Source organism: Staurois parvus, unplaced genomic scaffold (assembly GCF_062004578.1).
Source record: "Staurois parvus isolate SC_StPar_1 unplaced genomic scaffold, SC_StPar_1.0 ptg000845l, whole genome shotgun sequence".
Classification (NCBI taxonomy): Eukaryota; Metazoa; Chordata; class Amphibia; order Anura; family Ranidae; genus Staurois; species Staurois parvus.
The window spans coordinates 856,905-882,429 of NW_028318641.1; the positions used below are offsets into that span (position 1 = coordinate 856,905).

Genomic DNA, 25,525 nt, shown 5'->3' on the forward strand with positions numbered 1-25,525 from the left:
GCGGATCCATATGAAAATTCGTGCAGCCGCACCACCCGCACAGAGAAATGTGGACCCGCGGGCGGGTGCTATTAGTTCTAATGCCACGCCGCCCGCACTTGAAAACGCAACTGTACTGGGAACCGAGGTTCCTGTGCGGGCTGCATTTTCCAAAGAAGAGCAGGGACTTCTTTTCCTGCATGTCACAGGGCACAGGAGTCCATTCAAATGAATGGGCTTTCGTGCCCGTGCAAAACGCAGCCCGCATGGCCGCATAGATGTGAACCGGGTGTAAAGCAGTACTTAAAGCATGTGTGTCAAATAAGGAAGATAATGAAAACACTAGTGTTAAAAGGTACAGTAAATGATCCCCCTTTGACACCCACATACACAATACTTTACCCCTGGTTCACATATGTGCGAGTAGTGCCGCTGCGAATCCGCACAAGAATCCGTGCAGCCGCACCACCTGCACAGAGAAATGTGGACCTGCGGGCGGGTATCATTAGTTCTAATGGCACGCCACCCGCACTGGGAAACGCAACCGAACTGGGAACCTCGGCTGCGTTTTCCAAAGTAGTGCAGGGACTTCTTTCCCTCAGTGTTAGGGGCACGGAACTCCATTCAAATGAATGGGTTCTTGTGCCGAGCAAAACGTGGCGTGCGCGGCTGCATAGATGTGAACCGGGGGTTAAACTCAAAATGCTGATTGCTTGTTTTAAATGTAAAAAAAAAGCAACAATCTAACTAGGTATATTGAGTCAACTGCCTGGCATGTTTGGAAAGTTATATTTGCTTTGCTGGAAGTGCTGGGAAGAAAAAAAAAAGGCAGTCTGTTTTTAGAGTAACCTAACTTATAACAAAAAGACAAGAAATTCTATAAATATCACATTAAGCCGCCTGTGTTAATCAAAGAGTGGAAGTATCGCTCTTCTGCCTTTCCATGGTAGGTGCAGTTGTGTTTTACCAGCGATATTTGTCAGGCCAGTTTTCCCTTGTGTAATTATTAAATAATTATGTTTGTGGAAATTGACTAATCTCTAACAGATGGTGACAACAAAAAGTGCAGCAGTAAGTCAATATTAGCATACCAACAGCTGTGTTATGAAGGCATTATACATCGAAATCCTTTCTAGGCTCATTACACCAGAATTAGGTAAATAAGATTTCCAATATTGTGAGTATAATGACACAACACATGCCTTGGAGAAGAGAACGCAGATACAGCAAGATGACACGTCCCGCTACACGGCAAATGGAACTCTCCAAGCTTACGTATCTGCAAATATTTTTTTTTTGCTTGAATATGTATGTTACAACCTTATATATTCAAATACACAGCACAAAAATTCCCAGAAAAGTAATCCACCTCCACCCTTGAAGGTTAATCAAAAAAATGTATATATAAACTTTTCTTTTTAACAAACCCACATAAATGTCCAAAATATCAAAACAATTCCCACTAGTGTAACCAAATGTTCAACAAAGTCTCTTTTTTCTTCTTTCAACGACAAATCTTTTTCTCAACACCCGCAAATTCTGATGACAATATACCTCAAAAAAAAAAAAAACTTAACATAGTGTCATACCTTTTTGATAATAAATACACACGTGCCCCTTACAGTGCAACATGCAAATACTTGTGAGAGAAAAAAAAAAAAATACAAATGTTAGTCTATATGCGAATATCTACATACACGCATATATTTTTAATTCTCTGTGTAACCAAATTCCTAATCAGTGAAACACTCACACATCCTGTCCACTATATAATCTGTGTAAACAACTCAAAGTGTATCACTGAAAATGTGTAATTTTTTTTTTTTTTTTTTTCTCTCACAAGTATTTGCATGTTGCACTGTAAGGGGCACGTGTGTATTTATTATCAAAAAGGTATGACACTATGTTAAGTTTTTTTTTTTTTTGAGGTATATTGTCATCAGAATTTGCGGGTGTTGAGAAAAAGATTTGTCGTTGAAAGAAGAAAAAAGAGACTTTGTTGAACATTTGGTTACACTAGTGGGGACTGTTTTGATATTTTGGACATTTATGTGGGTTTGTTAAAAAGAAAAGTTTATATATACATTTTTTATGTTACAACCTTGTTTATAGAGGAATTCAAGGTATAGATATTTTATACATACTGTAGTTGCAGATTGGACCAAGGTAACTATGTAAATACCATACCTGACCGATGGCCTGGGAAGTCAACAAAGTAGATATTGCTACTCCAGTGATCTCCACTGGCTTCCAAGTCATGGACCAAGCTGCTGCCCTGCTGCGTTTTGAACACAGGAGATCTGACACTCGGCACAGGTGCCATTCAAAGAATGCTTTTCGTTTTTCCAATGAATTCAAAGCGTTCTATGACTGGATGAGGTAGACAGTGTGACGTCACTATGTGCCTCTCCACCTTGTCCAATTGAAGAACGCTTTGAATTCCTGAAGAAAATGAAAAGCATTCTCTGAACGGCACCCAATTCCAAGCACCTGTGTACAGATTACGGGGGTTGGGCTCTGTGATGGGGGGACTATGTGATTAGGGAGGGTTCTGCAATAAGGGGAATACATGATTAGGAGACTCTGATTTTATTTATTTATTATTTATTTATTTATCGAGTTTATATAGCGCCAAAGGGTTTGCTCAGCGCTGTACAATAGAGGGGGGACAATACATGAAACAGTACAGTAACATCAAACAGCACACAAGGGGTAAGAGGGCCCTACTCTTTCGAGCTTACAATCTAGGAGGGAGGGGGTAGAGGTACAGGAGGAAATGGCTGTGGGGGATGGAGTGGAAGGAGGAGGGAAGGGCAGCGGCTGTTAGGTGAGGGTGGGGTAGGCTTCCCTGAAGAGGTGGGTTTTCAGGGAGCGCCTGAAGGTGAGGAGGGAAGGTGACAGTCTGATGGGTTGGGGTAGTGAGTTCCAGAGGATGGGGGAGGACCTGGAGAAGTCTTGCAGTCGTGCGTGGGAGGAGGAGACCAGGGAGCAAGATAGAAGGAGGTCCTGTGAAGAGCGAAGGGTACGGGTAGGGTGGTATCTGGGAATCAGGTCGGTGAGGTAGTTAGGGGCAGTGTTGTGAATGGCTTTATAGGTCAGAGTGAGCAGTTTGAATTTAATGCGTTGGGCAATGGGGAGCCAGTGGAGGGAGAGGCAGAGGGGGGTGGCAGAGGTGGAGCGGGTGGTGAGGTGGATGAGTCTGGCAGCTGAGTTCAGGATGGTCTGAAGCGGGGTGAGTTTGCACTGGGGTAGGCCGGTGAGGAGGGAGTTGCAGTAGTCAAGGCGTGAGATAATCAGGGAGTGAACGAGTAGTTTAGTGGTGTCTGGGGTAAGGAAGGAGCGTATCTTGGAGATGTTCCGGAGGTGGAGCCTGCATGAGTTTGTGAGAGATTTGATATGAGGTTGAAAGGAAAGGTTTGAGTCCAGAATGACGCCAAGGACCTTGGCTTGCGGGGCGGGATTGATGGTGGTGTTGTTGGTAGTGATGGAAAGGATGGGGGGGGGGGCACGGGAAGGGGGAAAGACGAGAAGCTCGGTTTTGGAGAGGTTGAGTTTGAGGAAATGGAGCGACATCCAGTCAGAGATGTCGTTTAGGAGGTGAGTGATGCGGGCGGAGAATGTGGGGGTGAGGTGAGGGGTGGATAGGTAGATTTGAGTATCATCAGCATAGAGGTGGTAGTTGAAGCCGTGGGAGTGTATGAGTTTGCCAAGGGAGGAGGTGTAGATGGAGAAGAGAAGGGGTCCAAGGACAGAGCCCTGGGGGACCCCAACAGAGAGGGGGAGGGAAGAGGAGGTGGCGCCGTTGTAGCAAACGCTGAAGGAGCGTTGGGATAGGTAGGAGGAGAACCAGGAGAGAGCGGTGTCTCTGATGGGGGGACTGTGTGTTTAGGAGGCTGCATGATGGTGTGGCCTTTGTGACATGGGACTGTGTAACTGGGGGGCTCTGTGACTGAGGGGCTTTGATGTGATGGGAGGACTCTGTGGTGATGAAAGACCTCCGGTGCGATGATGGGGAGGCTCTGATGTGATGGAGGGACTCATGTATAGGAGTGACTCTGATGTGATGGGGATTCTCAAATGTAAAGGGAGGACCGCTGATATGAAGTAGGCAGCCGCTCAGCATTGGGATCCAGAAGCAAGTGGAAATCTCTGGGGTAGCAGTGTCTACTACCATGATTCCAGTTTCCAAGGCATGGTTGAGGTATGCTAAATGCACAGTAACATTGGTGTAAGCTGTATCAATGTAACCATGTATAAAATATCCATACCTGGAATTCTTCTTGAAGGCCCCTTTCACATGAAGGGGGTGGTCATGCCCACCTGTCAGTTTTCTAGGAAGACCCGATCGGACCCTCCATTCACCTCTGTGGACTGGCAGGTGTAAACTTGTGTTTGTTTACACCTGTCTACCTGAAAACCAATCCTGTTCATCTAGGCCAGGGGTGTCAAACTCCATTTCATGGCGAGCCGTATCGGCATTATGGTTGCCCTCAAAGGGCCGGTTGTTTCTGTAAAACTAGATGTCCAGAGCACCCCACCCCCCATTACATCAGATGTCAAGAATCCCACACCCTCCCTAACATTACCGTGCACCCCCTATGAGGGCAGAGCTGGAAAGCAGAAGGTGCAGGGTCTGGAGGAGGACCAGAGGAGGAGTGGAGTCAGTTACCAGAGTCTGCTGAATGCGGAGACCAGGGGAGGCAGAGATGGAGGCAGAGATGAGGGGGTGCTGCAGCTGCACTGAGAGGTGCAGGATTTGGCAGAGAAGTTCTGTTCTCCTCTCTGCTTCCGACAGCAGAGACAAGGTTGGGGCGTAGACAAGGGGGTACCTGCAGGAGAGCTGCAAGGGCCACATGAAATGACCTGGAGGGCCAGAATCGGCCTGCGGGCCTTGTGTTTGACACCTGTGATCTAGATGGATCGGAGAGCAGTCGGGTGTAAAGGGACACTAGTGTCTGTTTACTCCTGGCCGTCCATAGACCATAGCGGGCTTGGTTCATGTCCACTCTGCATAGACTGAGCAGACATGGACCTGTCATCTGTCCTCTCTGCTCTGATCAGCAGGGGATCAATGGACAGAACCCCTGTTGATCTAAATGGAGTCCGCCCCATGTGAAAGGGGCCTAAAAGGATAAGTTCACCTTTTGCAAAAAAAAATAAATGCATAATTTTGCAGATAAAAAAATTTGCATTTATTATTTTTTTTTACCTGTAAAGTGTTGCACCTGTGAAGCAGATTGTGGGTGCAATTCCAGGCTCCTGCAGACACTCAGTACAACTGTAAGTATCTCCTGTACAGGCAGATAGTTACTGAATTGCAAGAAGTGTGAATGAACTATAAGAGTGCTCACAAGCGCCCTTGCAGTTCACGAAAATACAAGCTGCCTGATGTGGCTCCATGGCACCGGCATGTAAGTTAGTGCAATCAAAAATGGAGTTTTCATTTGGCATGGACACAAAATCAGTGAAAATAAAAGTCGACAGAAAATAAACACGACCAACTTTTTCTGGCTTCGTGTCCCAGCACTCCATCATCAACTCTTGCAGTCTGTAGAACTGAACCTCTTCTGGGCGCCCCAACACAGGCCGGATCCCTTTTGACAGCTTCTTAGAGATCTGGAGTTGATGTTGACCTAAAGACGGCCGCTGACCAGACAACAGTTCATACAGGACCATGCCGTAGGAGAACATGTCTACCTGAAAAGAAAAACACCTAGAAATTACACCATTGTTGCTGCTTTCCTTGTTTCCTAACCTAGTATACTAGGGTGACTTACACGGATCTACCTCTAATCCACTACAAAATGTATTAATAATAAAAAAAGAAAGTTGAGCGCTGCTATAGTCAGTGAAACACATAAATGTAGTTTTTTTTTTACTAACAGTATTTTTTTAATTAAAAACATTGCTTTTCAGGGTTGATCTGATGGCCAAGGCAGACCTCTCAAATGCTTGTCCGGAAAAACCAATCGATATTCATATTGCAGAACACCTTAGCACTTAACATTTGTATCTTTCTTTACACAAAAAACATATCATTTGTTCTGAGACCTGCAATGGAAGTAAAGCAGATAATGCCTTATGTTTAAAAAAAAAAAATCTATAATGATATCGACGTACAGTTATCTTTAAATACATTGCCTTTATAAAATCAATAAAAATATTGAACACGAAAAATCTATACTGTACTCCACACATTTTATGGTCAACTCCTAAAAGCATGGGAAAGTATTAGTCATTAAATTCCGATCGATTTATAGGGGAGAATGTCAATCTGCAGTAAAATGAAAAACAGAGGTGAAGTCTTCTGCAGAAGGCATGACAACAGTTTTAATCCACCAAGTCAGGTTTGCTCAACCTTGTTAACATGGAGGAACCCTTAGAATAAGGCAGGCCACCCAAGATGCGATTTTCTGTGGTTGCAGTAGCCTCCCTATTGGTCTGATTATGTCAGTATTTCTGTGCTCAAAGCGGTACATTTTTTTGCATGGAAATATGTATTTTTTTTATTGTAGGCCTTTAATTTTTAGGAATAACTCACTGAAATCTGTCTGAACAAGAGTCTAGTAAACATTCCGGGTAGGATAAAATTTGAATCACGAAATCATAAATTATAATTTAATAAATAATCATAAAAAATAATAATATAATCAAACCAAAAACACTGAAATTTGAAATAGAGCGCCAAGTTTGCACATCGCTGAGCAATGTCGCAAAATTGTTTTCAGTGTCTGATAACGAATTTCCCCCATGAATCATTATCACTCAATTCTGCAAGTGGTTCTAATTTACTGCTGTTCTCTGGTGAAGCACTCCTTTACATGGGTGGTCATTGGGAGAAAAGCCTCCTTTCACTGGTGTTCAGTAGGAGACCAGCACCATTACTCTGGAGCGCACCTTACATTGGTGATCAGTGAGCTAAATGCTCCTTACAATGATGATCAGTGGGAAGAATTTCCCTTACATTGGTGGTCAGTGGGATGAATGCTCCTTACATTGGTGGTCAGTGGGAACAATTTCCCTTACATTGGTGGTCAGTAGGAAGAATGCTGCTTACAATGGTGGTCAGTGGGAAGAATTTCCCTTACATTGGTGGTCAGTGGGAGGAATGCTGCTTGCAATGGTGGTCAGCGGGAAGAATTTCCCTTACATTGGTGGTCAGTGGGAGGAATGCTCCTTACATTGGTGGCCAGTGGGAAAAATGCTCCTTACATTGGTGGTCAGAAAGAAGAATACATCCTTACACATAGCTAGAATAATAATTCATGTCAGTGGTTACTTATTTGAGAGTCAGGAATTGCTCATTGACCAGGAACTCCTAATCCTCTGGAGGAACCCTGGTTGAGAAAGGCTGCACTAAGCTATAACGTGTATTATTTGCTAAAATCGCTACCTGAAGCCATGACCCAGCTGCAGCTCTCATTACTGAAGATAGTGGTGGTTATTTCAAACAACATATGTATTACAGCTTAATGGATTGAGCCGTTATACATCAACCCGCAATGCTGTTGGGAAAGTGAATAGAATGATTTCGCGCAAAAAAGGCTCAATTTACAAAGCTAGAGCATCAGGAACATTATCTTTATTTTAGCAATATGACTCATTTTCAAATCTTATTTGTCTCCACTTTACTTTTTCTGAAAATAAAGATCCTTATCCTGATATGTTAGCTTTGTATAGTGAGCCTGAAGTCTTTTGAAATTTTGATCACCTGTAGATACTATTCTCTGGAGTCTCAGTGGGTAGATCTCTCCAACACATAGAAGAAAACATGTGCTTTGCTCATGCATTGACAATATAAAGGGTGCCATGCCATGACTTTTCACTTTAAAGTGGCACTCTGCCCATAATAGTTTGGAAGAATGTCCAGGGTAATGTGCTTTTTTTTCAGGAAGCTGGGCAACTGGCATGGTGGAGTGGAGGGGTTAGAGTTGGATTAGTGGGTCTAGGGTACACGGGCAAGCAATAGAAGGCAATAGCCAGCCATGTCTGGTGAAGATTATTCAGGGGTTGCCCTTGCTGACACATTTCTGTAAATACTATTTTCTTGGATGATATTCTGACCCACTGGCTTAAAGAATATTTCCACTTTTGTGGTCACATTTGGGAAAAAAAAAACCCATTCAAACCTGCTTTACTCATGATTCCGGGACGTTCCTGCGTTCCACGGACCAAAAGTAGGCACCCAGAATTGACAGAAAAAGGCTCTGTCCAACTAGTTTCGGTGTGATGTCATCAGGAGCAGGAGCGGACTGACAAGTCATGGGGCCCCCGGGCAATAGGGGATCATGGGGCCCCTGTGTCCTTGCCCACACTCAAAGCACACCCAAAAAAAGCCTATAAAAAGGTACCAGGGGCATTTCATGGGGCCCCCTTCTGACCCCGGGCCCTCGGGCAGTGCCGAGTACTCAAATGGTCAGTCCGCCCCTGATCAGGAGTGATCTGATGATGTAACACCAACTAGACTAGTTGGGCGGAGCCTTTTTGCATCACTTCTAGGTGCCTACTTCCGGTCCGTGGAACGCAAACTGGTCTGGGAGGCTGCCAAGAGGCCTACAGCAACATTAAATGAGCTGCAGGAATATCTGGCCAAGTACTAGCGGTGTGGTACATGTGACAACAAGCTCCCATATTCTTCATATGTCTGGGCTATGGAGTAGAATGGCAAGACGGAAGCCTTTTCTTATGATGAAAAATATCCAAGCCCTGCTAAATTTTGCACAAACACATCTGAAGTCTCCCAAACGCATTAGGGAAAATATGTTATGGTCTGATGATCCAAATCAACAAAGGAATGGCTTCACCAGAAGAAGATTAAAGTTTTGGAATGGCCCAGCCAGAGCCCAGACCTGAATCCCATCGAAAATCTGTGGGGTGATCTGAAGAGGGCTGTGCACAGGAGATACCCTAGCAATCTGAGAGATTTGGATTGTTTTTGCAAGGAAGAGCGAGCAAATATTGCCAAGTCAGGATGTGTCATGCTGATAGACTCCTCCCCAAAAAGACAGAGTGCTGGAATCACATCAAAAGGGGCTTCAACAAAGGATTAGTTTAAGGGTGTGCACACTTACGCAGCCATATTATTTTAGTTTTTTATTTTTACTTCCCTCCACCTAAAAGATTTCAGTTTGTTGTTCAACTGAGTTGTACAGGTTATAGGTCACATTAAAGGTGGAAAAAAGTTCTGAAAGGATTTATCTTTGTCTCATTTTTTTACATGACAGATACCGGACATTTTAACAGGGGTGTGTAGACTTTTTATATCCACTGTAGGTGTTATCCCGATTTGGCTGCAAAAATGAAAATACACTTAAAATGATTTGCAATAAGTACATAGAAGAAGAAAGTCAGAAGTGTTTGTCTGCATGCTTGCCCCTAGTCAGTGACTGACGTATTAAACCCAGAGTGCATGCCAGCCAGTAAAGCAGCATTTTCAGCAGAGGCCAGCAATCACAGCCCGTGTGACATTTTCCTTTAAGGAACCTTGCTCATGTCCATAGGAGTCAGAATGCCCCCCCCCAGTGTGCAGATCCCAGTTCCAGGGAGTTGCATATGGCGGTACATCTGGGTGAACAGGAGGAACTTTGTGATCCGGAGGGGCGAGCTGTCACACTGCCTTCCTTTGCTACATGATATTTTGCTTTAACACTTTTCCAAAGTCTGCCAAGTTTGTTTTTTTTAAATTCCCTCAAACAGGTAACACTGAATCTGTTTAGCTACTGGGCCCATTAAACAAATATTACTCGGTCAGATTACTACAGAGGGCTGTACAAGTTCAGTGTAATACATGGATATTTGAAACCAACAGAACTATTCAGTGTGTAAATGTTCACAGCGGGATGTCTTCAGGAAATATTTAACCTTGCCAAAGTTCAGCTTTTTATCCATGAATTTGGTCCTTTCAGAGGCAAAGACAAAACAAATTTAACATACTGACAGCTAATTAGCGAATACAAGCCATCTATTGTTTAAAAGATGGACTACATTGAAGAGGTTATTCTGTATGTCATTTTGTATTAAAGATGAACAAAGGAAAAAAGCCGACATGGACTTTCCCTTACCTCCAACATGTGACTGCGGCATATAAATTCAGACTTATTAGCATTTATGTTATCATACAAAAGGTAGAATGTGTCTAATAATCTAAAATTTACTGTTTATTTTTTCACTGGTGGAGGTTTATACTATGTTTAACCCAGGGGCGTCCCTAGGGTTGGTGTCACGCGGTGCGGTAACACTTGGTGACACCCCCTCAGACGATCCCCGCAGAATGGTTCGGATCTGCGGATTGAGCATAATGGATCGGAAACCGATCCATTCTGCTGCCCAATCCGCAGATCCCATCCATCCGGCGGGGATCGTCGGCTTGCTTTACAACTTACCTTTTCGTGGAGCGGGTCCGGTGTCACCCCGTGCGGTAGGTGTCACCCGGTGTGGCACACACCCCCCGCACCTGCCTCAGGACGCAGGTATAAAAATGTCCTGTCAGCAAGAGGTTATACCAGGATCATGGCTGCAGCTGCAACCATGATCGTTTTACCATTTTTTTCAGCCAGCAACCTATCCTGTAAAAGTGACTGGGATGGCTTGACAGATGCCAGATCACTTTTGCAGTGCTGTATAGGCACCCCCCCCCCTCCCCCGGTGGTTTCTGGGTTTTCCCATTCCTTCGGGTACTGGGATTGCAGTCAACGGTCAGGGCGGCTTCTCACATATTTGATGGAGGAACGACCGTTTCCCGATCTCCTCTGTGATGAATGATCCTGAAAGCAATGATGATTTTGTGACTCCCGGTTTTAAAGCTGTCATTCCCTGGCTGTTATAAAAAAAAACATCCTTGACCCACGCATATGCACACAAAAGCGTATTTAGGTACGGCAGATGTGTAAACAGTAATTGCACCACATGAGGCGTTTCACTGCAACATCAGAATGAGAGCAATAATTCTAGGGTCGCCTATGGACAATTTAAGGTACTATAATTTGTTGTTATGTCACAGGTTATGCAGAATTTTGAATCTTGACATGTTTGGTATCTATTTATTCAATGCAACCTTTTATATTTTAGAACAAAACTGGGTATTATATTGTGTTTGTATATATTAAGATTCATTTAAGTGTCTTTATTCCTGAAAATTTGCATTTGATAAACGGTTGTGTAAATATCATATGACACAAAAAATTGCAACAGCCACCAATGGCCTCTGCTTTCAGAAAGTGTATAATGTTTGGAGGTTCTAAGTAATTTTGGCACACTCTTAAAGGAGAAGTAGAGCCAAAGCTCTTTGTTCATTCTGCACTCCTGTGATCCGTTTTCAACTGACAGCGGGCTGAAGCCTGCTGTCGGCTGATGTCACTCATACGGTCCAGGCTGGGGAAAGATCCAAACTTTAATATCAGAATCCACCCCAGAGTCTGGAGCAGCACCTGGCTTAGCCTCTTAGCGAGCCACTGAGAGCCTGAGCCACCTGCTTCCTCCCCCTCCACAGCAAAGCACTCCAGTGAGCATGTGGGTAGGGGGGAGAGCAGAAGTGAGAACTCAGCAATCAGTGGTCACGTGATTGCAGAGTTCTCACACTTAGAGCCAACGGGGGACAGATGCAACTTTGGACCAATGCTGCATCAACCTAGGTAAGCATGATTTTGGGGAAAAAAAACAAAACAAAAACATCCCATACTTCTCTTTTAAGATTACAAATCAGACAGAGCTTGGTAGGATTTTAAAGTTCACCTTTTGAAACATGTTACATGTTCCACCAACATTTAGGGTGAAACATGTAACATGTTCGAGCTACTGCTGCCTCTCTCCTGATCCCCCCCTTAGCGTTACAATGGGTGGGAGATTTTTTTTCCTGCAAAAATGTGTGCATTTATTATTTTTTTCTAAAAAGGTTAACCTTTTCTGTCTCTAAGAGGCTCATAGGGAGTCGATGGAACGGCCCATTTCGTGTGAAGAGATTAGGGATGCTTTGAAATCTCTTGCTCCTTATAAATCCCCAGGACCAGATGGTCTTCCTCACAATTATTACAAAGTTTTCCCTGGTATCCTGGTTCCCCATATGGTTCAATATTTTAATTATCTACGAGATGGGGGATTGGTGCCCCCCGACAAAAATAAGGCTTTCATTAGTGTCATCCCCAAACCCCTCAAAGATGTTTCTATAGTTTCCAATTACCGGCCCATCTCATTAATTAATTGTGATCTAAAGATTCTCACAAAAATTTTGGCCTTACGCCTCCATAAATTCCTAGCACTGTATGTTCATGATGATCAGTCAGGATTTATCAGCGGTCGACAAACATCTGACCAAATTCGCCGGACTTTAGCTTTGCTGTCAGCCATACATTCTAATTGGGACAAATCTTCACAGAGGGAAATTTTATTGTTATCGTTGGATATTCATAAAGCGTTTGACAGTCTATCGTGGGTCTACCTATTTCAGAGGTTAGATAGGTTAGGGTTTGGCCCTTCTTTCACGACCCTCAATTTTAATCCTTCGGCTCAAGTTTCCATTCGTGGTTATAAGTCAGCCTCCCTGTCGATAGGGCGTGGTACTAGACAGGGTTGTCCTCTCTCTCCACTATTATTTGCTCTGGCAATGGAACCGCTTGCGATCGCCATTCGCTCTGATCCCACTATTTCGGGCATCCGCTGCGGTCAGCGGGATCATAAATGCTCTCTATTTGCTGATGATGTCCTTATGTACGTATCTGATCCTCGCACTTCTTTATCCGGTCTCCTTCACCTGTTTCATCGTTTCTCAGAGGCCTCCGGTCTTACTCTTAATTCCTCTAAAACAATTGCCTTAAATTTTTCGTTGCCTGACTCGGAGGTTCGTTACCTTCAGGACAATTTTGATTTCCAGTGGGCCCCTCGTTCTCTCCCCTATTTGGGGATTGAACTCACGAAATCTTTTTAATCTTTGTACAAGACCGATTATCTTCCGCTCTTCAAGCGACTTAAATCTGATTTACTAGAGTGGCAGGATCTCCCACTTTCCTGGTATGGTAGAATCCACTCTATTAAAATGACTTTTTTTTTTTACCGCGCCTATTGTACTACTTTAGGACGTTACCGATCATGGTTCCCAAACAGGAACTGCTACTATTACAGGCTGCAGTCTCTAGATTTATCTGGAGGAGAAAGCGTCCTAGGGTCAACAGGTCAACTCTGTTTTCCCTAAAGAAGCATGGCGGTTTGGGACTTCCTAATCTCCTAGCTTATTTTCATGCGACTCAGATAGCACAGATAACTTGTACTACAGCCAGGGATTATGTCCCCCAGTGGGTTGGCATTGAGGCCTTATCCTGCCATCCTTGTGCTATTGGTGCTCTTATGTGGCTCCCCAGTCGCTTACGTCCTCCTATTTTGTGTCCTACGCTATCCTATTCGTTGATGGTTTGGGACAGATGGCGGGCTCACAAACCTTGCTTCTCCCCACATACTCCATTAGCTCCAGTTTTTTATAATCCTGAGTTTATTCCTGGGGTGTCAAAATCAGTATTTCAATGGTGGTTGAATAAGGGTTTGCTGCGTATTGGAGACTTCCTGGATGGACTTCGTCCTCGTTCTCTCCAATATTTTCTGACGCAGTACCAGATGCCTCCCGGAGAATTGTTTCGCTATTATCAAATAATCTCATTTATCTCTAGCAAACTTAAATTAATCGCGGAACCTTGTACACTCACTCCTTTAGAAGTCTCCTGTGGGGCAACGGGGTTGATGAGGGGTCATTTGTCCATTGTCTATGCTTCCCTTGTCGATCCTCTCACTAAATTATCCTATATGACTCAATGGGAAAGGGACTCGAATAGCTCCTTAGATCTGGAAACTTGGCAGACTGCGGCCCATTCTCTATCAAAGATATCGATTAATACTGCTCTTATTGTATCCAATTATAAAACGCTACTTCGTTGGTACTTGGTACCTACGCGCCTCGCTAAAATATGTCCTTCAGTATCACCTAATTGCTATCGGCACTGCACACAAGAGGGGGCTATGTTCCATATTTGGTGGAAATGTCCGGTAGTGAATAGATTTTGGATCCGAATGTTTAATTTTATCTACTCGGTTACGGGAATTAATATTCGTAGGACACTAGAAGTGGCCTTATTTCATCTGCTACCTACTACCGTTCCCAAAAAATCGACTAGACTAATTCATTACCTCTTACTGGCGGCACATATTACCATAGCTAGAAGTTGGAGACAATCTTTGATTCCGCTAGACGGGGTTAAACAAAAACTTAATTGGATAATGGTAAATGATAAGTTAACTAGCATTGTCAATAATGATGAATCTGGATTTGAGGGAACGTGGGAACCATGGATCAGATATATCTCCATTGTTTAACAACGCCGCAGCTGACTCTCTCATTTTCTCCCTCTCCCCCCCCCCCCCCCCTTTTTTTTTGGTCTTTTTCTTTTCTTCTCTCCTCCTTGTCTTATCCTAGATCTTTTCTTTCGATCTCCCTATTCTTAAATTGTTTTCTTTTGAATTGGGGTTTTATATTGGTGGTTAATTTCTCTGGCAATGCCCTTGTCCATCGTCTGTTGGAACGTTTGCTACCTGGTGAGAATGCTGGTTTTTTATATATATGCTTATATGTTCTATGACTTTGTTTATTCTCACCATTTCGCCATGTGGGCGGAAATGTTATTGTTCCTATGCATACCACTGTAAACCAATTCTCAATAAAAATATTGAAGTTTAAAAAGATTAACCTATCCTTTAAACAAATAAAAAGCAAAAAAGATAATACACAATTTTTATATACTTTTTTGCAAATTATACTATGTTAATAGGAAGATCTAACAAACATAAAGTAGGTGCCGCACCTGAAAAGAATATAATGGAAATCGCACTGCAAATTGCAAGAAATCTTTGAAAATCTTCATAAGCAATAAAATCTTCAGAAATGGCACTGAAATTGTGTGATTTGTGTGCAATTTCATCATGATTTCAGATGCTATTTCTCAAGACTTTATTGCTAATTGTGAAGATTTTCAACGATTTCTTGCAATTTGCAGTGTGATTTTCATTATATTCTATGTATGTGAAATCGCAACAAAATTGCATAAGAAGTGATGCAAGAACTACTTTAGAAATCGCGCTGCAGCAAATCGCAAATATTAAGACACCGACGTTCACAGTAATTAGATGCGATTTCAGGTGCGATTTAAATTCTCAAATCGCGCGGGTATGACTGGGCACTTATTCCAATTTAGCTGTGGAAGTGGATATACGCTGTTTTTGTGTTTAGCATGCCTACAATCAGATGACAATGCAGATAAAAAAAATCATATAATCAGATTTAAAATGATAACGGACCGATGATTTTGGGATACAATGCTAAATGTAATAAATGGACATATGGGATTAAACTATACTTTTCCAATTTCTGGGGTGTAACAGTGGAGTTTTAGACTCAATCTGTAGTTCTGTTTTTATTTAGTAAAGTGCTCTATTCCATATCATTATAGTCAAAACATTGCAGCTCTTCCATCAAATATTTGCTATTGGATTCTAGCGCTGATAGAATCAGCAAATCTTTATACAGTGAAAAGTGTTTGCCTTTCTGCTCTGTGGGAATTGCTGGCTATAGAAATAATGAGGCTATTGGGAAGACATTTCCAAATAATCCCAATTTCAGGCAGTGACATCTGTAGACTTAAAGCTGAAGTTTAGAGATTTTTTTTTTTCAACCCGCACCAGGGAAGGTACTTCCAGGAATGACAGCATCCCGTGTGGATGCTCCTGGACCCCCACAGCTGTGGTCTTCTGGTGATGCAGGGGTTAATACGAGTCGCTGGATTTGTCATAGGCACTCATCAAAAGTGCACACCTCCTCCATTCATAGAAGCTGTACTATAGCAATGAAAAGCAACCACAGCACTACCTGCATGGAGTTTGCATGATCTCCCTGTGCCTGTGTGCATTTCCTCCGGGTACTCCGGTTTCCTCCCACACTCCAAAGACATGCTGGAAGGTTCATTGGCTTCTGTCTAAATTGGCCCTAGTATGTGTATGTATGAATGTGAGTTGGGGACCTTAGATTGTAAGCTCCTTGAGGGCAGGGACTGTCCTGAATAAACAATATATGTAAAGTGCGGCGTAAACTAACGGGGCTATAGAAGTACCTGTAATAAATAAATAAATGAATGGAGGACGGGCAGAAGAATGAAAGGTCCTTCTCCTCCATTCATAAAGCGTACATCATTGCTAGCTATAGGAATAATACTGCTATTGGCAAGACACTTCCAAACTATAGCAATTTCAGGCAGTGACATCTGTAGACTTAAAGCTGAAAGTTAGTGATTTATTTTTCTTTTAACCTCTTGCCGTCCGCCTGCTGTTTATAAACGGCAGGGCGGTGGCACTCCAGGGGCGGGTTGCCGTTCCTAAACGGCACTGGCCTTTTCTAGCTGTGCGCGCTCCCCGGGAGCGCGCACCACCGCGATCCGGTGCTCGCTGTGTCCTCCGGACACAGTGAAACACCGATCGTCAGACAGGGCCTCTGTACGAGGTCCCGATCATGTGATCACTGATTGGCGAATCAGTGATCACATGCAAAGTAGTAAGCAAGATGTCACTTGTGACATCATTGCTTACTACGTGTGAAATCTGTGAATGATCACAGAGGTCACATGGTACAAGGCTATTCACAACAGCCTTGTACCATGTGACAAGCTGTGACCAATCACAGCTCACTCAGTATTTCTCAATGACTGCAAGAATGCAGACAGAGAGAAAGAGAAATGATTGCTCTTACATCCTATATGGGTGTAAAAGCAATCAGTGTAAAAAAAAATAAAAAAATCTTCATCACCCCCCACAAGTAATACAGTGTCACCATGGTGACACTGTACTGCTAGGGTGACAGTATTTAAAAAAAATTAAATAAAATAATAATAATATAAAAAAAAAAAATAAAAATGTAAAAAAAAATGTTTAAAAATTATAATTTTTGGTTATAAACTAATTTGGATTTTTTTTTTTTTACTAAAAAAATAACGGAATAAATTTTGGCCAAGATTTAGGATGAAATATTATTTATTTGCAAAATTTTAGAAGAAAAAAAACACTTTTTTAAAAAATTTTTTGACTTTTTCATTTACATAGTAAAAAAAATAAAAATCCCAGCGGTGAATAAATACCACCAAAATAAAGCTTTATCTGTCTCAAAAAAATGGTAAAAAATTCATATGGGTACACTATTGCATGACCGCGCAATTGTCATTCAAAATCTGATAGCGCTGAAAGCTGAAAATTGCCCTGGACAGGAAGGGTGTAAAAGTGTCCGGAGAGGAAGTGGTTAAGCACCAGGGATGGTACATGAACGACCAGTGTCCTGTGTGCTGACGGCTGCTCAGTTCCTTGAAATCCTCCCTCTTCTTCACCCCAGATACCCCTGCATCTGTAATCTTCCAGAGTTGCAGGGGTTAATATATGAGCAGCTGTACTCTCCTAGATTGTAAGCTCCAAGGATCAGGGCCCTCCTATCCCTCTTGTATTGAACTGTTTTGTTGCTGTATTGTCTCCCTGTTGGCGCTATATAAATCCTGTATAATAATAATACTCATCATAGGTACTCATCAAAAGCTCTGACTATACCGATCTTTTCTGCCTCCCTCCTCCATTCATACAAACTGTACTATCATTTCTTGCAATGAAAAGCACTCTATGAATAGAGGACAGGCAGATAAATGAAAAGTCCTGCTCCATAGTACAGCTTCTATGTATGGCGCAGGGGAGTGGAAAGGACAGGCATAGTTGGCACTTTTGACATGTGCTTGTGACAGGTCCAGCCAAATTTCACAAAACGTCAGCTTTAAAGGGAAAAAAAAAAAAAACACTTTTCTAAATTAGTCTGTATACAAATTACAGCATGAAAACAGCTCTACGATGTATAATGTCTTAAACATGTGCGTCTTATGCGTAAAATAATGCAAAACGGAAATTCCTGCCCAGTCTGCGTCTCTTCATATAACATCTAGCAGGTCCAGCCTGCACTCCCAGAAACAGCAATATTCAGCTCCCCGGTAGATGGATCTGTGTAGGTAACATTCCTACATCACAAGGAAGAGATGAAATAAAACGCAGAATAATTACGGTAGGACATACAATTAGAAATTTGTTTTTCTAACCTTTTCATCGTATACAACTCGAGGTCTTATTTCAGGTGCCTGGTAACCCGGGGTGCCCTCCACACCTAGCGCCCCTTCATGGAAGGACAGTCGGGAAATGCCGTAGTCTGACAGCTTGATGTTCACAGTCTCCCGGACATCCAGAGACCAGACCAGAATATTATCAGACTTCAAGTCACAGAATATGACATTTTTCTTGTGTAAGTATGACAGACCAGATGCAATTTGATAGGAGACTTGTTGTGTGAGCATGTGACCCAGAGGCATGAACGAGGATGTCCCTGTAATACAAAAAGAAAAAAAAATTATTAAAAAAGGTGGCCAAAGACCTCACAGGATGGTTTGTAAATTGGCGAAGATCCCTATGTACAGTTTTGTATTAGGTTGTTGGTGTCAGCATCCCTTCAATCTGATAGGCAGGGGCGTATCTACCATGAGGCAAACAAGGCATTTGCCTAGGGTGGCAATTTTTAGAGGGGCAGCACCGCCCCACCCCCCTTGCCCAGACAGCAGGAAGATTGATGTGGTGGGGCGTGGGGCAGGGCAGTTGCAGAGCGACGGTCGTGTACCTCTCCCTTCAGCAGCTGATGAGCCAGAACCTGGAGCCGGGAGAGAAGTGGCAGAAGGAAAGAGCCCGGAGGAGGTGAGTTGTGTTGTCTTCTGTGGGCTCTCCCTCCTGTCATCCGTCCAGTACATTGCACACTGACAGGTCGTATGGGATTGCACACACCTCCCCCCCCCCCTTCCTGCTGCCCGTAGATTAGCAGCCCTTGGAGGAGGGGGTGGTCCCATATGATCTGAGGAAGGGGGGGGGGGAGAGGGAAGAGAGAGAGGGGGGGGGGAGAGAGGGAAGAGAGAGAGAGAGGTGAGAGAGAGGGGGGAGAGAGAGAGGAGAGAGAGAGAGGAGAGAGAGAGAGGAGAGAGAGAGAGGAGAGAGGGGGAGAGAGAGAGCAGAGGGAGAGAACGGGGGAGAGGGAGAGAGAAGGGGAGCGAGAGAGAACGGGGGGGGGAGAGGAGAGGGGGGGGAGGGGGAGGAGAGAGGGGGGGAGTAGAGAGGGGGGGGCGAGAGAGAGAGGAGGGGGGGAGAGGGAGGGGAGAGAGGGGGAGAGAGATGGGGGGGAGAGAGAGGGGGGGGGATAAAGGAGAGAGAGAGAGGGGGGAGAGAGAGGGAAGGAAGAGAGATAGGAGAGAGGGAAGAAAGAGAGGGAGAACAACGGAGAAAGAGAGACGGAAGAGAGAAAGAAAGGGAGAGAGAATCATATATACATACACACACTTATTGAGGGGGGCGCAAAATGTTTGTGTTGCCTAGGGCAGCACAACATCTGAATACACTACTGCTAATAGGTATATGTAAATACCATGTAGAGAAGATCCAGCTCTAACCTATGGTTCCGCTGGCTCTGTATCCTCTCCTAGATAGGAGAAGTGTGGGTGGATGTGCCTGAGTCTCGGAAGAAGGTGACATACGTGTCTGGTTCTATGTGAACATAGGAATATCCAGGGGACAGGCACTGTTTGTTTTATTGGATGTTTATTGTAAATAATTTTATAAAGATTGACATTGTGCCAAATTAATACAATAACCACTTGAGCTCCTGAAGATTCAATCCCTCAGTGACCAGGCCATTGTTTGCTATTCAGCACTGTGCTACTTTACTTCAATTGCACGGTCATGCAATGCTGTACCCAAACAAAATTTATATCATTTTTTTCACATGAATAGAGATTTCTTTGGGTGGTATTTGATCACCATTGGGTTTTTAATTTTTTACTATATAATTGGAAAAAGACTGAAAATTTAAAAAAAAAAAACCCAATACTTTTCACTTTCTGCTATAAAACATATTCAATAATAATAAAAAAAATCTTCATATATTTCTGCCAAAATGTATTTGGCTACATGTCTTTAGTAAAAACAAAATCCCAATAAGTGTATATTAATTGGTTTTTATGAATGTTAGAGTGTGATATAAACTGGAATTATAATTTTGTTTTTATTTTTATACTAGTAATGGCGGAGATCAGCGACTGACTAATTGACACTGACATCACCTCATCCTCAGTGACATTAATATGGTGATCTGTTGTAATAATATGCGCTGTCACTGTACTTATGACACCGGGTAGGAAGGGGTTAACATCTGGGGCAGTCAAAGGGTTAAATGTGTGCAAAACAAGTGAGTGAGTTTACTGTGTGGTGTTTTTACTAAGGGATGTGACAGCTTTTATTCCTTGCTTTGCAGGGAGACAAAATCCCCGGCACATCCCCGCTGTCAGTTTACCAACACAGATCTCTCTCGACTGTCATCTGCTCCACCAATCAGAGAATCGTGGCCATGAATCACTGGTTGTGACACGCTGATTGGCTTGTGCTGGAGCCAGTGACAGCACGGCCAGGTCAGCAGCCATGCTCACGTGCCCCCGACCTGCTATAAACAATCACGTGTATATATATATATATATATATATATATATATATATATATACACATACACACACATATATGTATGTATATATATATATATATATATATATATATATATATATATATATATATATACACATATACAGTGGGGCAAAAAAGTATTTAGTCAGCCACCAATTGTGCAAGTTCTCCCACTTAAAAAGATGAGAGAGGCCTGTAATTGGCATCATAGGTAGACCTCAACTATGAGAGACAAAATGAGAAAAAAAAATCCAGACAATCACATTGGCTGATCTGGAAAGAATTTATTTGCAAATTATGGTGGAAAATAAGTATTTGCTCACCTACAAACAAGCAAGATTTCTGGCTCTCACAGACCTGTACCTTCTTCTTTAAGAGGCTCCTCTGTCCTGCACTCATTACCTGTATCAATGGCACCTGTTTGAACTTGTTATCAGTATAAAAGACACCTGTCCACAACCACAAACAGTCACACTCCAAACTCCACTATGGTGAAGACCAAAGAGCTGTCGAAGGACACCAGAAACAAAATTGGAGACCTGCACCAGGCTGGGAAGACTGTATCTGCAATAGGCAAGCAGCTTGGTGTGAACAAGTCAACTGTGGGAGCAATAATTAGAAAATGGAAGACATACAAGACCACTGATAATCTCCCTCGATCTGGGGCTCCACGCAAGATCTCACCCCGTGGGGTCAAAATGATCACAAGAACGGTGAGCAAAAATCCCAGGACCACACGGGGGGACCTAGTGAATGACCTGCAGAGAGCTGGGACCAACGTAACAAAGGCTACCATCAGTAACACACTATGCCGCCAGGGACTCAGATCCTGCAGTGCCAGACGTGTCCCCCTGCTTAAGCCAGTACATGTCCGGGCCCACCTGAAGTTTGTAAGAGAGCATTTGGATGATCCAGAAGAGGATTGGGAGAATGTCATATGGTCAGATGAAACCAAAATAGAACTGTTTGGTAGAAACACAACTCGTCGTGTTTGGAGGAGAGAGAATGCTGAGTTGCATTCAAAGAACACCATAACTACTGTGAAGCATGGGGGTGGCAACATCATGCTTTGGGGCTGTTTCTCCGCAAAGGGACCAGGATGACTGATCCATGTACAGGACAGAATGAATGGGGCCATGTATCGCGAGATTTTGAGTGCAAACCTCCTTCCATCAGCAAGGGCATTGAAGATGAAACATGGCTGGGTCTTCCAACATGACAATGATCCCAAACATACCGCCTGGGCAACGAAGGAGTGGCTTCATAAGAAGCATTTCAAGGTCCTGGAGTGGCCTAGCCAGTCTCCAGATCTCAACCCCATAGAAAACCTTTGGAGGGAGTTGAAAGTCCGTGTTGCCCAGCGACAGCCCCAAAACATCACTGCTCTAGAGGAGATCTGCATGGAGGAATGGGCCAACATACCAGCAACAGTGTGTGCCAACCTTGTGAAGACTTACAGGAAACGTCTGACCTCTGTCATTGCCAACAAAGGATATATAACAAAGTATTGAGATCAACTTTTGATATTGACCAAATACTTATTTTCCACCATAATTTGCAAATAAATTCTTTTCAAATCAGCCAATGTGATTGTCTGGATTTGTTTTCTCATTTTGTCTCTCATAGTTGAGGTCTCCCTATGATGCCAATTACAGGCCTCTCTCATCTTTGTAAGTGGGAGAACTTGCACAATTGGTGGCTGACTAAATATATTTTTGTCCCACTGTATATATGTGTGTGTGTGTGTGTGTATGTATATATACACATACACACACGTGATTCTGTCCAGCCAGCAGTATAACACCAGTGGTAGTTAATCCAAGGGATATCTGGTTGCCTCCCAGGGAAAGGAAGGAACTTTTTCCCTCACTAGAGCGAATAGAATAAAACTGTATTGTCTTTTTTTTTTCTTCCCTTGGATCAACTATGGATATAGAATAGTGAATATGAAGGTTTTCTATTTGTGTTTTTTTAAATTGGTTGAACTGTTGTTTTTTTTTTCAACCTAACTATGTAACTGTGTAACCCCAGTGCCAACTTATCTTAGGGGAAAAATAATAGTTTTCAGACCAAATTTTCAGTCCAGTCAATTTTTTCTTGTCCGAACGAAGGATGTCTGCCGGTGTCCACAGACTAGATCAAATAATCATCTCAAGTCTATCACAAAGTAGCTGTCAGGGTACAGGCTGTTCGAAGCGGTTTCAGGTATTTTGACAGCTGGTGGGGCTGGCTAGCAAAATACAATAGCCACAGCAGCTGTGTAGCGTGGAGAGAGAAATGTGTCTATATGTGTGAACCGGCCAGCTTTACTGCTACCCTGTTTCCCCTGCTGAGGTAGTTGTGCCCTGTAGTCTTGCTCTGGCCCCCCACCCCCCCAGTGAACTGGTGCTCTGTATCTTAGGTCACCCTGGCTTGTATCATTGCTAGCCCTCTATTTGCCAGGCCTTGTATATTGCCTTGTTCCTGTACTTTTCTCATCACACATGCTTTGTTTGTGTAGTTATTTGCGCTCCCTTTTCCCTTTGTGCTTGCTGTGTCCACCTTGTCGTTGTTATTTTCTTTTTTTCTCCTCTTGCTGCATGAACACCAATTCACAATATACCTTTCTACACTGATCTCTGTGTGTTTCCTTCACTGTGGCAGCTGATCTGGACATACTGTACAAGCAACACACCAGTGTATCAATATATTATATGGCAGCAACACAAATCCTTCATTCAATGGGGCTGATTTACTATAACAGGAGAAAAGTGAAAAATCACTGAGCTTAGTAAATAAGGAGCAACTCTTCACTGAATAGCCAATGATGTTCAAGGGAAATAAAATAAACAGTTTTCTTCCAAATGATTTATAAAATGGACTATTTCTATTCTCTCAAGCCCAAAACGCACACGCTTTTGTTCCCTGTATTAAAGTGGAGTTCCAGCAACAACAACAAAAAAAAAGTCAGCAAAAACCGTAGCTGCTGACTTTTAAAATACAGACACTTACCTGTCCCTCGGTCCAGCGGTGTCCTCACCACGGCTGGTTTCACTGGCCGTCTTCTCTCCCCGGCGCCGGCATCTTCAGTGCGGGCACCCGGCTGTGACAGCTTGCGGCTTCACATCCACGTGTCCACTGAGCATACGCAAGAAGCGCTGCTCTTTGTGAATGGCTCCCTGTAGTCTTCTGGGACCTGTCACGTGTCCCAGAAGACTACGGGGAGGGATGGATGACAACTTCTGCTTCTGATCGCAGCGGAAGTGGGAGCGGGTACCTGACCTTATAAATTTGGTAACTGCCCCGCCCCCCCGCTACCCAAAGGTGCCAATCCTTAAAGCAGAGTTCCACTCACGCTGTCAAAAATAAAAGTCAGCAGCTACAAATACTGTAGCTGCTGACTTTTAAAAAACAGCCACTTACCTGTCCCTCGGTCCCGTGGTGTGTCCCCCGCAGCCCGTTTCACCAGTCATCCTGTATTCCAGGAGGCCCGGCATCTTCAGTGTGGGCACCCGGCTGTGCAGCTTGCGGCTTCAGAGCCGGGTACCCACTGCGCATGTGCGAGTAGCGCTGCGCTTCATGAATGGTCCTGTAGTCTTCTGGGACCTGTCGCGTGTCCCAAAAGACTACAGGGAGGACACCTTCCGCTGCCGATTACCTAGGCGATCGGACAGGAAGTGGCAGCAGGTACCTGTCAAATTCGGGTACACTACCCTCCCCCTTAATGGGGAGGGGGGGAGCAGTCCTTAAAGCGGAACTTCCCCTTTTGGGTAGAGCTCCTTTTTAATGGGGAGCGGGGGACAAAACATTAAAGCGGAACTTCCCCTTTTGGGTGGAATTCCGTTTTAATGAGCTTGATTTCCTAAATGCAAGAGATGTTCCATTCTGAAAGGGAATTATCCCCAGAGCTCTGCTGTCTTCAATCATCCAATCACATACAAGCAAAAATGTTTTTTTTTTTTATTATTATTATTTTGTACTATTATGTATGTGACTGGGCATTCTTTGCAGAAGTGAACATTTCACCACATTCACAAAGTTCTGGGAAACATTCCCTTGCAAAGTCAACAACCTAATTGCCTTTAGTAAATCAACCGGATGTGTCCTTGGGGTGTCCTACAGTTCAGTAACAAATCTGCTGAATAATTAACAATCAGAAGTTAAAGGAAAGGTAAAGTAATTACAGCCAGCAGTAAATCATTGCACACGGTAGTAAAGTAATAGTAATAATGGTTAGGCTTTTGTCAATTAGAATTTTTCTGCTGCCTTACAATAAGGATTAGGCGGAGATTAAAAGACAGACAATGTCACCTTGGTGTCTCTCTGCTATCACAGTGTTGAGGCTGCCCAGAGGAGCCAGCTCCAGGGCGAAGCAGAGCGGATGGATGCTGATCCCGATCAGGGAGACGATGCAGGGGTGCTGTAGAGAGTGGAGCATGCTGGCTTCTTGCCGGAAATCGGAGAAGTTTCTCATGGCGTCTATGGCCTGGATATGCTTGAACATTGTATCTGTGAGCAGACAGGAGAACAGCATGAGAGACAATAGGGAACTGACAGCTGAAACTCATCTTAGTCTCTCTAATCATGGCACATCTGTGGCCTAGTGCAAGGTGTCTTAGCATTGTTTTCACAACTGTGTGCTTAACCCTAGGTTCACATCTGTGCGGGTGGTGCAGCCGCACCACCCGCACAGAGAAATGCGGACCCGCGGGTGGGTGCCATTAATTTTAATGGCACGCTGCCTGCACTGAAAAACGCAACCGTACTGGGAACTGAGGTTCCTGTGTGAGCTGCGTTTTCCAAAGAGATCCCTGTGTGTCACGGGCACGGGAGTCCATTTAAATGAATGGGCTCTCGTGTCCGTGCAAAATGTGGCCCGCACGGCCACACAGATGTGAACCAGGGGTAAAGCCAGGCATACATGGATCGAAATTCGCCTAGGTCAGCAGAGACTGACTGAGTTTTGATCCAT

General features: G+C 43.6%; 1 protein-coding gene across 2 annotated transcripts in view; it reads right to left on the bottom strand.

The window, feature by feature from the left end:
- LRRK1 (leucine rich repeat kinase 1) overlaps window positions 1-25,525 on the bottom strand; it is a 325,566-nt gene that overhangs the window by 28,986 nt on the left and 271,055 nt on the right. For both annotated transcript variants that reach the window (XM_089655524.1, XM_089655525.1), the window contains 3 exons: window positions 24,865-25,062; window positions 18,126-18,406; window positions 5,482-5,676 (listed from right to left, as the gene is read on the bottom strand). In XM_089655524.1, the coding sequence (XP_089511650.1) occupies window positions 5,482-5,676; window positions 18,126-18,406; window positions 24,865-25,062 (674 nt within the window). The remainder of the gene's footprint in view (window positions 1-5,481; window positions 5,677-18,125; window positions 18,407-24,864; window positions 25,063-25,525) is intronic.